We start from the raw sequence: 12400 nt of genomic DNA, 5'->3' as shown, positions 1-12400 counted from the left end.
GACAGCAGTAAGTCTGTACATTTACTCTGTGAGGCTGTACAGTGATGCCACGTAGCAAGAGATGGTCTCCCGGGGCTGGCCTGCTGTTCCAGGGGCCTGAGCAACCCCTGAGGACACAGCAACAGCCCAGAGCCTGGTGGGCTCGCTATGCTGACACCACACCCTCCTTCTGGCAAGGGAGGATAAGGTACTCCCTAAATCAGTTCCCCTGTGGCCCCTGCAGAGAACTCTGGGAATTCTGGGAGGGAAGAAGGTGCTATAAAGTGCTTGGTGGTTCTCCCTAGGATGGCAAAGGTTCCAAAAGATGAGAAGATCAGATGGGGTTCACATCCCGGGGGGGGGGGTGTACCTCAGTAGCACTTGGCTTCTCTGAGCCCATCTCCTTAGAAAGACAGGGCTTGCTGTCTGTGCATGAAGCCTGCATGAGTGGGGAGAAGCAGGACCACCATGAGGAGTGCTCAGGGGCACTGGATACAGTCCACTTACTTCCTTAAAACCACAAATGCAGTCAAACTCTTAAGACAGAGGACTTTCTGAGAGCCACCCATCCACTCCCTGAGGCCCTGGAGGACACACCATCCTATCAGCTGTTCAGTCACCCACTGAAAAACAGGGAAAAGAGGGAGGATAACTGAGGTTGAGAAAAAGTGGCCACTGTCTTTGGCAGACTGAGACATTCTGATTTCCTCAGTCCTCTCAGCTGTATGGGCCCTGTGGGGAGGGCGTGATGTGACCCACCTGAGACATCCCCTGGCCTATTCCTCTGACTCACAGCAGTAATTCAGGTTGACATGCCAAATGTCCAAGCTCCACAAGGGACATCTTATGGCTTGTGGGAAGAGAGAAGGATTTGGATCGTTCCCGGATTCCCCCATGACACCAAGTCAGAGAGGAGAGCGAAGCCCTGGGTCCCCAGCTGGATCACTGTCCCTTCCATGCCTGAATCTGCTAAAAACTCACTGGAGATGCCAGGCTATGCAGAGTAAATCCAGCTTCTCCCATCAGCTCCCTAGTCCCCAGATCCTGGGAAAGCCAGCCCCAGCAAGGAGCACCTGGCATCCCTGCCAGTGCCTCTCCTCCACTCCCAGTTTCAAAGATCGAGCTGACTACAAGATGATGTCTGGGCACCTGTCTGTGAGAATTTCAGGGCCTTCAGGATGGGAAAAGGCATTAAACTATGAGGCAACTTCTCCCCCAGACACCCCTGGCCACACAGGTACATCTGAGTCTCTGACTCTGTCCTGCTGGCTCTTTGGGTCAGGTTAGGAGGTTTGGGAGAAAGTAGGAGGAGGTAGACAGTGGGACCTGCCCAGAGCTGTCAGGAGGCCTGTTCAGCTCACTCTACAGCCCCTTCGGGAATGGAGAGATCTAACTGTGAAATGCAAGTTTAGATCATTCTCCTCAACTGCTCAATCAGCTTCCCGTCATGAAGTGATGCCCATCTCCAAGCAGGTGGCCCTAACGTCTATGAACTGGTAGTGAGGGCCCAGGTCACTCTGTCACCTGTAAGCCTCTACAAGGATGTCTTAAAATGAAATTCTAATCAAACGGCCAAACCTAAGAAAACATATAGGCAAACTATGGCATAGTCATCTGATAATATACTGGGTTATTTCTAATGAACCTGAGCCATGTCAATTCATAGAAATATGCACTCAAAATGAAATACCAAGTAGAAGATATGCATCAATTATCCTGACAAAAGCACACCCAGATATCAGCTAGGGACAAAAATAAATTGTATGATATTTAACCAGTTGGGATTTGGTGGATGCAAAATCCTTTTGATCTATAAGGCTACATGAAAAAATTTTAATGGATCTCTAATAGAAACCCATTTCCTCTCCATTGGTCTTAAAGGCAAAGTAAAATTAAAGCCTAAAAGAGAACCCAACCCAAAGGGTAGGGCCAGTGAACAAGTGGGGGCGCTGCACCTGCTTTCAAATGCTACCAGGTACAATCAAGGGAGGCCCCAGTTCCAGGCTGCTGCTCACAGCCAAGGCTGAGCATCCTGACATAGGAGTAGGTTGCTCAGAACCTTCCAGGCTCTAGCTGACAGATCTCCAATCAGTGTTTAGCACCAAGATAACATGGGGTGAGTAGAGAGAGAGACCAAGAATACAGAATGCTGGCCCTTCAAAAGGTGGCAATTCAGCGGCGCCTGTGGCTCAGTGAGTAGGGCGTCGGCCCCATATGCCGAGGGTGGCGGGTTCAAACCCAGCCCCGGCCAAACTGCAACAAAAAAATAGCCGGGCGTTGTGGCGGGCGCCTGTAGTCCCAGCTACTCGGGAGGCTGAGGCAAGAGAATCACGTAAGCCCAAGAGTTAGAGGTTGCTGTGAGCCGTGTGACGCCACGGCGCTCTACCAAGGGCGGTACAGTGAGACTCTGTCTCTACAAAAAAAAAAAAAAAAAAAAAAGGTGGCAATTCATCTTCAATCGTGTTCGGGGTAGCACACAGTTGGAAGCAACCTAAGTAACCATTATTATCAGTATTATGGCTAGGTACACTATAATGGCTACAGACTGCCATGTGAATAGTCTGAAAAAAATACTGCTGTTAGAAAAAAGCCATAGGGGCGGCGCCTGTGGCTCAGTGAGTAGGGCGCCGGCCCCATATGGCGAGGGTGGCGGGTTCAAACCCAGCCCCGGCCAAACTGCAACCAAAAAATAGCCGGGCGTTGTGGCGGGCGCCTGTAGTCCCAGCTGCTTGGGAGGCTGAAGCAAGAGAATCGCGTAAGCCCAAGAGTTAAGAGGTTGCTGTGAGCCTTGTGACGCCACGGCACTCTACCCGAGGGCGGTACAGTGAGACTCTGTCTCTACAAAAAAAAAAAAAAAAAAGAAAAAAGCCATAAACAGAAAGACCTATAAAGGCACCTTTCAGGTAAATTAAAAATGCATACAGCTCTGAGAAACTGTCACCACCAAGAGGAGGCCAAGGAGAAAGGACAACTAAATGTAGCATGGTATCCCAGAAAAAGGGCAGCTAGTAAAAACTAAAGGAATCTGAATAAAGTATGGATTTTAGTTAGTAATAATGTATCAGGCAGGCGCAGTGGGGCGCAGTGGCTCATGCCTATAATCCTAGTACTCTGGAAGGCAGAGAGGGTGGATTGCCTGAGCTCAGGAGCAAGAGTGAGATACCCTCTCTACTAAAAATAGAAAAACTAGCCAAGCATCATGGTGGGAGCCTGTAGTCCTCAGCTACTCGGGAGGCTGAGGCAGGAGGATTGCTTAAGCCCAAGAAACTGAGGTTGCTGTGAGCTATGAGGATGCCATGGCACTATACCCAGGGTGAGAGTAAGACCCTGTCTCAAATGATGATGGTGATGATGTATCAATACTGGTTCATTAATTGTAACAAATATGCCACGTTAATGTCAGATGTTACTAGTAGAGAACACTGGGTACAGCGCATATGGGAATTCCCTGTACTATCTTCCAATTTTTCTGCAAATCTGAAAGTGTTCTAAATGATAAAGTCTATTTTTAAATTTTTTTTAATTGCATACAACAAAACAATGCTATACATTTCCCAGAGCTGTGACGCCTTGAATTGACTGCCTATGAAGAAGCAGGCAGCACAGAGGCAGGAGGATATTTATTTTTTTTCTTTTTTTTTTATTAAATCATAACTGTATACATTGATATGATCATGGGGCATCATACATTCGCTTCATAGACCATTTGACACATTTTCATCACAATGGTTAACATAGCCTTCCTGGCATTATCTCAGTTACTGTGCCAAAACATTTACATTCTACATTTACCAAGTTTTGCAAATACCCCTGTAAGATGCACCACAGGTATGATCCCACCGATCCCCCTCCCTCTACCCACCACCCCCCTCCCTCCCCTCCCTTTCCCCCTTCCCCCTATTGTTAGGTTGTAACTGGGTTATAGCTTTCATGTGAGAGCCCCAAATTAGTTTCATAGTAGGGCTGAGTACATTGGGTAGGGGGATATTTAAACAAGCAATATGACGCCTGCATGAGTGGTGGAGGCTCTGAGGACAGGCAGGCTGGGGCGACCTGGAGAGGCCTCATGAAGGAGGAAGAGTTAAATGAGCCTTGGCACCAGGGGTGGGGTCTGGGAAGGGAGAGATTTGGTTGAACACATAACAGAGACAATTTAGAACACACACCATGCCCAGATTTAACACTGATCAGACCCAAAAGCTATCTCTGTGTTTTCCTAATTCCCAGCCAAAACTGGGCATATGCAGGAATACAACAAAATAAAGCATGCTTAGAGGGCAGCAAAGTTGGGCAGTGATGCTAATAGGAGCGGTGAGCATGACCAGGAGAGTCAACATTTTCATTTCAGCTCAATAGTGAGCCATTTTGTAGTGTAAATACTGCATGAGACATACTTACACCACAAAATAGTCATTGTTAATCTGAAACCCTAGTTTAACTAGGCAAGCTGCATTTGAGTTTGCTAAACTTGGCACCTCTAAATAATAATAATTGTAACAATAACACTCACTGTCACTGTTCTAGGTACCATACTGAGTTGTCTTGTTTCATCTTCATAACAGCCCAGTTAAGAATGTATCATTACTCCCTTTTTACAGGTAAGGAAACTTTGGCTCAAAAGGATCAAGAAACCAACCCAAGGTTGTGAGGCTGCAATAAGTCAGTCTTGGAATATGAACATATATAGTTGGCCTTCAGAGTCCACCCCCCTGAGCAGGGATATACTGAGCTGAGCAAAGCCCTGGCCTCCGTTCCCTGAGACTCAGTGACAGACAGGAGTATAGACTGTAGCTCCCACAGTGGAACCCAACACAAGCCCTCTCTGTGGCCCCGAGAATGCACCATTGCCTCGGAAAGACCTCAGCAGACCCCAGTTGGAGCCACCAAGTGAGCTTTGGGTTTCAAAAACTGCAAATCAATACTCCTGTAGCAAGTGAGGCCAACATAGCCCTGAAAGATGACACTCTTACTACCCTACCTTAAAGGTCTGGCTAAGTGGCAGAGGTTAGCACCACAAGGTATGAGCCACGCCGCAGGCCATTCTGCCTGGGGACAGAAGAAGGGATAAATGGCCTCTGTCTGGGGCACCCTTCCAGCTTCAAGTATTAACTTGAGTCTTTTTTTTATTATTAAATCACAGCTGTGTACATTGATATAATCATGGGGCATCATTCACTAGCTTCACAGATCGTTTACCAAGTTTCATATATACCCTTGTAAGATGCACTGCTGGTGTAATCCCACCAATCCCCTTTAACTTGAGTCTTATAAATCAACTTCTGATGAGAATAGCATTTCAATCCTTAGTACGACACCTTTTAACCATAATGAACATTTACTTTAAGTGCCTACTGTATACCAGACATTGTGCTAAAGTTTTCACTGCCCCATCTAATGAAGGAACATGTAAAAATACAATCCAGCAAGGCATCTATTATTCTGCAGATAAGGGACCTGAGACTCAGAGAGATCACTCATTTACTCACCCAACATTTAAAACCAAGTAAGATCCCTGCCTTCAGGGAGTTAGTGGGGGCACAGATAAAAAAGCAAATACATCTGTCACAGTATTTCAGATAGCAGTGCTAGGTGTGGTGAAGAAAAAAAAAACAGGATTGAGGGACAGAGAGTGCCATGGGTGGGGGAATGATCAGAGAAGATATCTAGAAGAAGACGACATTTGAGCAGAGACCTAAAGTGAGAAAAGGGGCATCCATGGGTCTGGGGATAAGTGGCCGAGGCAAAGGGGACAACCAGCGCAAAAACCTGTGGTGAGAGTGACCACCCACACCTGAAATAAAGCCAGTGGCCTACGTGTGTAGGGCACAGAGGGTGGGAGGGTTAGGGGATGTGTGTGGAGGGGATGGCAGGAAAGGTGATTTTTAAAGAATCACTGTGATATGGGGAAATGGATGGATAGATGGATGGATGGTGAATAGGTGGACAAATGGATAGATGAATACATGGATGGATGGATGGATGGATGGATGGATGGTGAATAGGTGGACAAATGGATAGATGAATACATGGATGGATGGATGGATATGGGGATAAATGAATTTCTACAGATTCCCTTGCTGAGGTAGTAATATAAAAGCTTACAAATTAATAAAAACACATCCAATGTATGTCTCAATTCATTTCGTAAATATTTCTCAAGTCAGCTCCCTCAAAGGCTCCAGACAAGCACATTTCTTGGTGAATGAGATCCCTATAGAGAAATTTTGATCCAAAATTCAAAAGGTGAACCAGGTCTTCATCCCAAGGAGACCATTATGGTGAAGACCACCAGATAAGACCTGAGAGAGTCAGGAGGAAATGTCGTGCCACAACTCTAACCAGGCCCACTTCCAATTCCCACAGAGCAGACTGGCACATCACCACCACCCCCTCTACTGCTGGAATCCCCCTCCAGGGGTGCCAGCAAAATCTAGACTCTTCTTAAGTCCTTGGGCAAGAAGATTTGGTTTCACCAACTGGAAAAAAAAACACCACCTGCCAGAACAAAACCTAGGCTCCGTGCAGAGTGGCACCAAACAGCAGGAACCCAGCTCTGAGGTGCCAATCCATCCCAAGACCCCAGCCAACTGCCCAACTCACTTCCAGGTCTTTCTCCAACTCCAGTCCAGCCTCCATCAGGTTGTGCTCAAACTCTTCCCGCTGCTCCTTCCTCTCCTCCTCCAGGGCATCCAGGGGCCCTAGCTCAACGTCACCAGGGCCCCCAGCGTGGGGCTCCTTGCCCGTCTCCCCATTGGAGACAATAGCCAGCGAGTGGCCCAGGGAGCCATGGCCCAGGTGCATCCCACGTTTCCGGTAGTGGTAGGCCAGCACATAATCAACCTTCCTCTGGTTGTCGCGGAAGTGCATGCGGCTCAGACGGGCCTCTGAGGACACAAGCTCATTGGCATCCAGGTAGTTGTTGATGACCTAGCCAGAGAGAATAGGACAGGAACGATGAGAGACAAAGGAGGCCGGCCTGTGCTCTGGGCCCAGGGAGGTGGACTAGGAAGCAAGTCCTTCAGGCCGGAGACCCAGCTGCCCCCATGGAGTGACAGAGTCACCAGGTTCACCTCTCACACCAGCCTACATAGCCCTCCACCCACGTGTCTGCAGTCTGGGCATCAGTACCCTCCCACATGCTCCGGCACACACACACACACACACACGTGCACTCACATGCAAAGACTGTGCCTGCAGAGGCAAACCCCACACAAGCACACCGCCTGCCTGCACCCACAGAACTGCATGCCCACTGCTGCATGCACACCAGCATTGTACATGCATACACAGCCCTCCCCCGTGTGTGCAACCACCCAAATGCACGCTAATGCACACACAACCCTCCACATACACAATAACACACACACACTCACCTCCCTGCAGACCTGCACAGCTGCCCACAAACCCTCTACATATTTACACACAGAGAATACTCACGGGCAGATTCTCTGGATCCATTGGAACAAAGGCCAATTTCTAGTTGCCCGGACTACCCCCGCCTTCCCACCCACGAGAACGCACTAGACACTGTTCGCAGCCCACATTGTCCTCCTCCTCCTCCTCCTTTCTGGCCTCTGTGAGGACCCTGTCAGAGACAGCAGCCGGGAAACTGCCTCCTGCTCTCTTGCACTCCAGCGGTGGGGATGTGGAATGAAGAGGAGAGAGACCAAGGTGAGCAGAAGAGGGACCTGCCTCCCTCCCTCTGGGTGTTTCCCTGTTTATTACTGGTTTGAAACCCAGCTGCCTCTGTGGCCACCTGAGAGGTCACCTGGGCAACCAGATGAAGCATCAGGCACAGGGGAGAGACTCAGAGCCACCATAGCAGAGGAGGAGCCTTCTCAGGGCTGTGAGAGGGCAACCAGGGAGTCTGCAGACCAACAGGTGGGGTCACCTGGCCTCTCTCACCTTCTCCCTTCCTGACCCTTTTCTGACCAAAAGAACCAGTGTGGCTGAGAAATCGTACTGACTTGGAGGGAGGGAAGAGACAAAGGCCTTAGCAAAACCCCAGGGCCTCTCACACGCATGCTGCCAACTGCAGGCTCCCCCAGTCTCCCTAAGGCCTCTGCCAGGGCTGGCCTGTCCCCCTTCCCCGTACTCACAGAGCTGCTGTGGGCGCGCTCTCCACTGGAACTGCCCCGTGGAGCTGGCACCCGGGGGCCTGGCACCTTGAGATGCTGTTGTCCACGTTTGGGGAGCTGGCCCCCTCTGGCCACTGTTCGAGGGCTCAGCCGGCGTGGGGAGCCAGGGAGCTGGGGAATATCTGTGAAAGGGAAAAAAATTTCCAATGATGAGAAACCAGAGATACAGAGAAACGGAGCCACTAAAGAGGAAAACTTTGTGGGCCTAAAAAAAGGGCCCCTGTCTCTTCGCAGCTGCCTCCCTGGTCAGTCTGTACTGCCTTATTTAGCCACCATTAGATGGGCCACTGGAAAGAGGAGCATGGAAAAGGAAGTGTGTGTGTGTGTGTTGCTCCGGCAGCCCTTCTAACGACCAGACCCAAGACAGGAGTACGGGGATATTTCAGAAAACTTCTGGCATCCCCCAGAGGGAAAGGTACCTAGTAGGCGTCAGGATTGCTGAATGTTAGAGCGGGAGGGGCCTGAGGGTCTAAGCACTCCCTACACTTTGCACAGCAGGGGAGGCCACTGCACTGCACCCCAGACAGGGGCCATTACTTGCCACCATTTCAGGGCTGGTCAGAATCCATCTGTTCCCTCTTTCTAGCAAAGCAGCACAGCCAGTGCACCTGAGCCCTGCCACTTTCCAGCTCTGTGACCCCTTTGAACCTATTTCACCAGCTGTAAAAAGAGGAGAGTCTGAAACCTGCAGAACTGTAGAGAGAATGAGAACAAGAGATAGGCACTGGCAAAGCACACAGAGCAGTGATTGGCCTACAGGCATGCAATAAAATATAGAGATATTATTGTTCTTTTTGTTTTCATTGTTTTCATTTAACCCCCATGAGAGCAAAAATAACACCTCATAACACCTTATACCTCCAACTCAGCCCCAAGAACCTGCTGAATGGAATGAATGAATGAATGAATGAACACAAGGCGACTCTTCCAGGTCTCTTGAAACACAGCTCTGGCCCGTTACCAAGGTGTGGAATAGCCCCTTCCGTGCCCAGCTCTCAGATGGACAGTGTCAGGGGACCTGGAACATTTGGTCCCTGCACTTGAGAGACACAGCGCTTTATGAAGAGAAGGATAGCACACAGGAAACACAACTGTGACCAGAGAAGAGGAGCGTTCATAATTTATTTCTATACTGTGGGCTCTAGTTTACTTTGTGGGGACCAGAAAGGCTAAGAAGTCAAATTAGTCTTCTAAAGGAACTGAGCCAGAGCTGGGTCCTGGCAGGTGGGCAGCTTCTAAAAGGCCAGGAGGCAAGGGAGCCTCTCCCAGGGTGAAGACAGATGGGCAGGAGTGGGCAGCTTGCTGTCCCTGGACTCTAAGGGAGGGGCTGCCTCCCGCAGGGTGCAGGCTTGCCTCCCCCATCTTGCCTTCTGCCTTTCAGCACACCTGCCCCACTGGCCCAGGACAGAACTTGGAGCAAGAGCCTCCTTGGCCCCAGAGAAGGCCCCCACACCTCCAGATGCATGTCTAAGAAACCCAGGAGCACCCAAATGCATCACTGGGGCAGGTGATAAAGGTGAAGCTCACACAATGGCCACCCCTCCTTGCACCCATGTTCAGATTTGTGGCTCAGGGAAGCTCAGATTCGGGGGCAACCCAAAGCCCAACACTGTCTAGGAGCCACCATACCCTGAACGAGTCACCCAAGACTTCAGGCTGGCTTTCAGGGTCCCACTGGCCATCACAGTCACTCCCTCTGCTTGCTTCCTGACACATGGATCCAGCTCCCTGGGAACCCTTCTGTTGTCCCTCTGTCCCCTGTGATTAGGGCACAGCACACAGTTCACCCATGCCAACTACAGAGAGGCACTAATGGTAATAGTGACACCCATGTGGAAGGACATAAGGGAGCAGCTTCAGATGTGACATGGAGGCTGCAGGGGGAGGGCGGGGGATGTGAGTGGCTCCTGGCCGTCAGGAAGGATGAAGCAGGAGAACGTACTCTGAGGGACTCCCTAAGAAGCTTAGCAGAGGTGAATTGAGGTCAATGAGAAGTAAGGGCTGCCACGGAGCACATCAGGAAACTACCTTTCCTCCATTCTCCATTTCCTTGGCTCTTAGCACATGCTGCCTTGAATGACAGATCCCCAGGTGTTCCTGACTGTGGTGCCACAAGGTCAGGGGTCGTGGCTCTCCCATCTCTGGATCAAGGCTTGGGGCTGCACCTTCCTCCTACCCTGACTCTCTTCTTGGGCATCCTCATCCCCTCCTGAGCTTTCGCCATCCCCTGGCCCAAGTTTTCCTCTGGCCTCTGCTCTCCTGCAGGCACTGGGTCCACGAATTCCCCTTCCTGCTTGGATGTTTCAGAGCTGCCTCAAAGTCAACATGCCCAAAACCAAACTTAGAATATTTTTTCCACAAGAAGATTCTGCCTCAGTTCTCCTTGCACCTCCAAATGCTTCACCCCACACTCAGTCCACAAGGAAGAGACCTAGAAGCAGCCTGGACAGCCTGTCCAAGGGTCACCTCTCCACAGAGCCCAAAACATACACAGGCTAAGCAGTGTTACAATAGAATGTTAACTTTCTTTGAGTCAGAGAGTGATACATGAAAGTGGCCCAATCAGACAGAACTCATCTCAACGGGCTTTTCTCCAGCTGTATATACACACGAACAGAGACAAATATTGCACACACAGACAGACAGATACAAGGTGTATACACAAACAGAAATAAAAGTTTGAACACAGGGGATCTCGTCCCATTTCCCTGATCTTTGACAAGAGAGCTCTAGCTGTAAAATCTGGTAACTTAAGCATCTATTTAATAGCCATCTTTTTATCATTAAGACTGTACAAAGACCAGGGCCTGTTACAATTAATGTCACCTTTCTCTTAGTTGTAGGTGGGTTCCCATGGATGGCAAATCAGATAGGCTATGGCCCAAAGGGTTATCCTCCAGAACTGATCACAGAGCCCCCATGGTTGAGCTCCACAGAAAACACACATGCTTAGGCAACCAGATGAGGACTCTAACCCGTGTGCACAACCAGATGGCAACTCTAACCCCTACACATAGCTGAATAAAAGTGAGAAGGCAACAGTGAGAGCAGGAGGACGCCACACCAGCCGTTCTGGCAAAATAAAAAAAGTATTCCAGCACCACTGCAGGGAGGCAGGTCCCGGTCACACCCATCCAGGCGCATCAGCAGGGCCCTGGGCGAGTCTGTACCCACCAGGCGCCCAGCCAATGGTCCTCTCGTGGTCGCCAAGATATGTTGTCAGACCAAGGAGTCTATCTGCTTGTCACTAAGCCAATCAATGGAGAACCAGAAGAGAGATCAATAGTTTTATTTACAGAAAAGCCAGCAATTTCAGAGAGCAGTGAAGATATCTTTTCAAAGAACCGCTCCACTCTCCTGTTTCCCTTTGTTACTTTTAGATTTTCAGAGTAAAAATAAGTATCAGCAATGTTATTAATCATCGTGGTATGCATTAAATAGAATCCTCCTCACAGGTTACAAGGTTACACAATATCCCACTGTCTTAGCCTGGTTGTAGCTTCAAAGCATTTGTACTCTAGACTAAATTTATAGTTAACCAGTCCTCCAGGTCTGGAGTTGGAATGGAGGATGGAGGGGCTGCAAATATCAATAATGGAGTTATCATTAAAAAGGGTGTATTGTTTCTCCACAAAGGCCACATAGGCTGGGTGCCCTGCATCCGATCTAAGTTATCTTGGCAGAACACCGGTATTCTCCCAGAACACAGGAGGTTCGTGAGTTGCTGCCACAAGGCCCTATCCCCAGCCTCCTGGGAGGCTGCCCTGGGACCATGGTTCTTGGAGTGTCCAGTGTCTTAACTTTATCCGTAACAGAAGGCCTTGTACATGAAAAAATGAGTCTGGATGTCAGAATGTAGGCTCATCCAGCCTCACCAGGGCCTGTCCAGCAGCCCCCTGTATGTGATGGTTATTTAGGATACAAGGGCCACCATCACTACCATTGGGGCAGCATCTCCCCACATCCAAATATGTCCCCTAATCCATTCTTCTGCCTCCCTCAGAGACATCTTTTCAAATTCTGCATGAAGTCTTGACCATGAACTAAAAGGTGAGATGGCACATATGGTCTCCATTTCTGTTCCTGCCCGCCCTCCTTCCTATTCCCCACGTCTTTGAAGCTAAAGTATTTCTAAAGAGTCCTATTTGCTCCATGTCTGGAGACCTTGACATATCATGGAGCCATGGGCACTTGATAAGGGAAACCTGTGCTTTGGGGGGGGACAGAAGGAGGACAGAAGGAGTAGCCTGCTATTTGGAGTGCCTCAAGGCCACGGTTTACAG

General features: G+C 49.5%; 1 protein-coding gene across 1 annotated transcript in view; it reads right to left on the bottom strand.

Annotated features, from left to right (window-relative positions):
• The window catches only part of ANO2 (anoctamin 2), a 397918-nt gene that overhangs the window by 368399 nt on the left and 17119 nt on the right, over positions 1-12400 (bottom strand). Inside the window, exons 2-3 of the mRNA XM_053557547.1 lie at positions 8079-8239; positions 6580-6906 (exon numbers count right to left, since the gene is read on the bottom strand). Of these exons, the coding sequence (XP_053413522.1) occupies positions 6580-6906; positions 8079-8239 (488 nt within the window). The remainder of the gene's footprint in view (positions 1-6579; positions 6907-8078; positions 8240-12400) is intronic.

Source organism: Nycticebus coucang, chromosome 12 (assembly GCF_027406575.1).
Source record: "Nycticebus coucang isolate mNycCou1 chromosome 12, mNycCou1.pri, whole genome shotgun sequence".
NCBI classification, from domain to species: Eukaryota; Metazoa; Chordata; class Mammalia; order Primates; family Lorisidae; genus Nycticebus; species Nycticebus coucang.
Note: the sequence above shows the minus strand (reverse complement) of the source record. Positions and strands in the feature narration are given on the sequence as shown.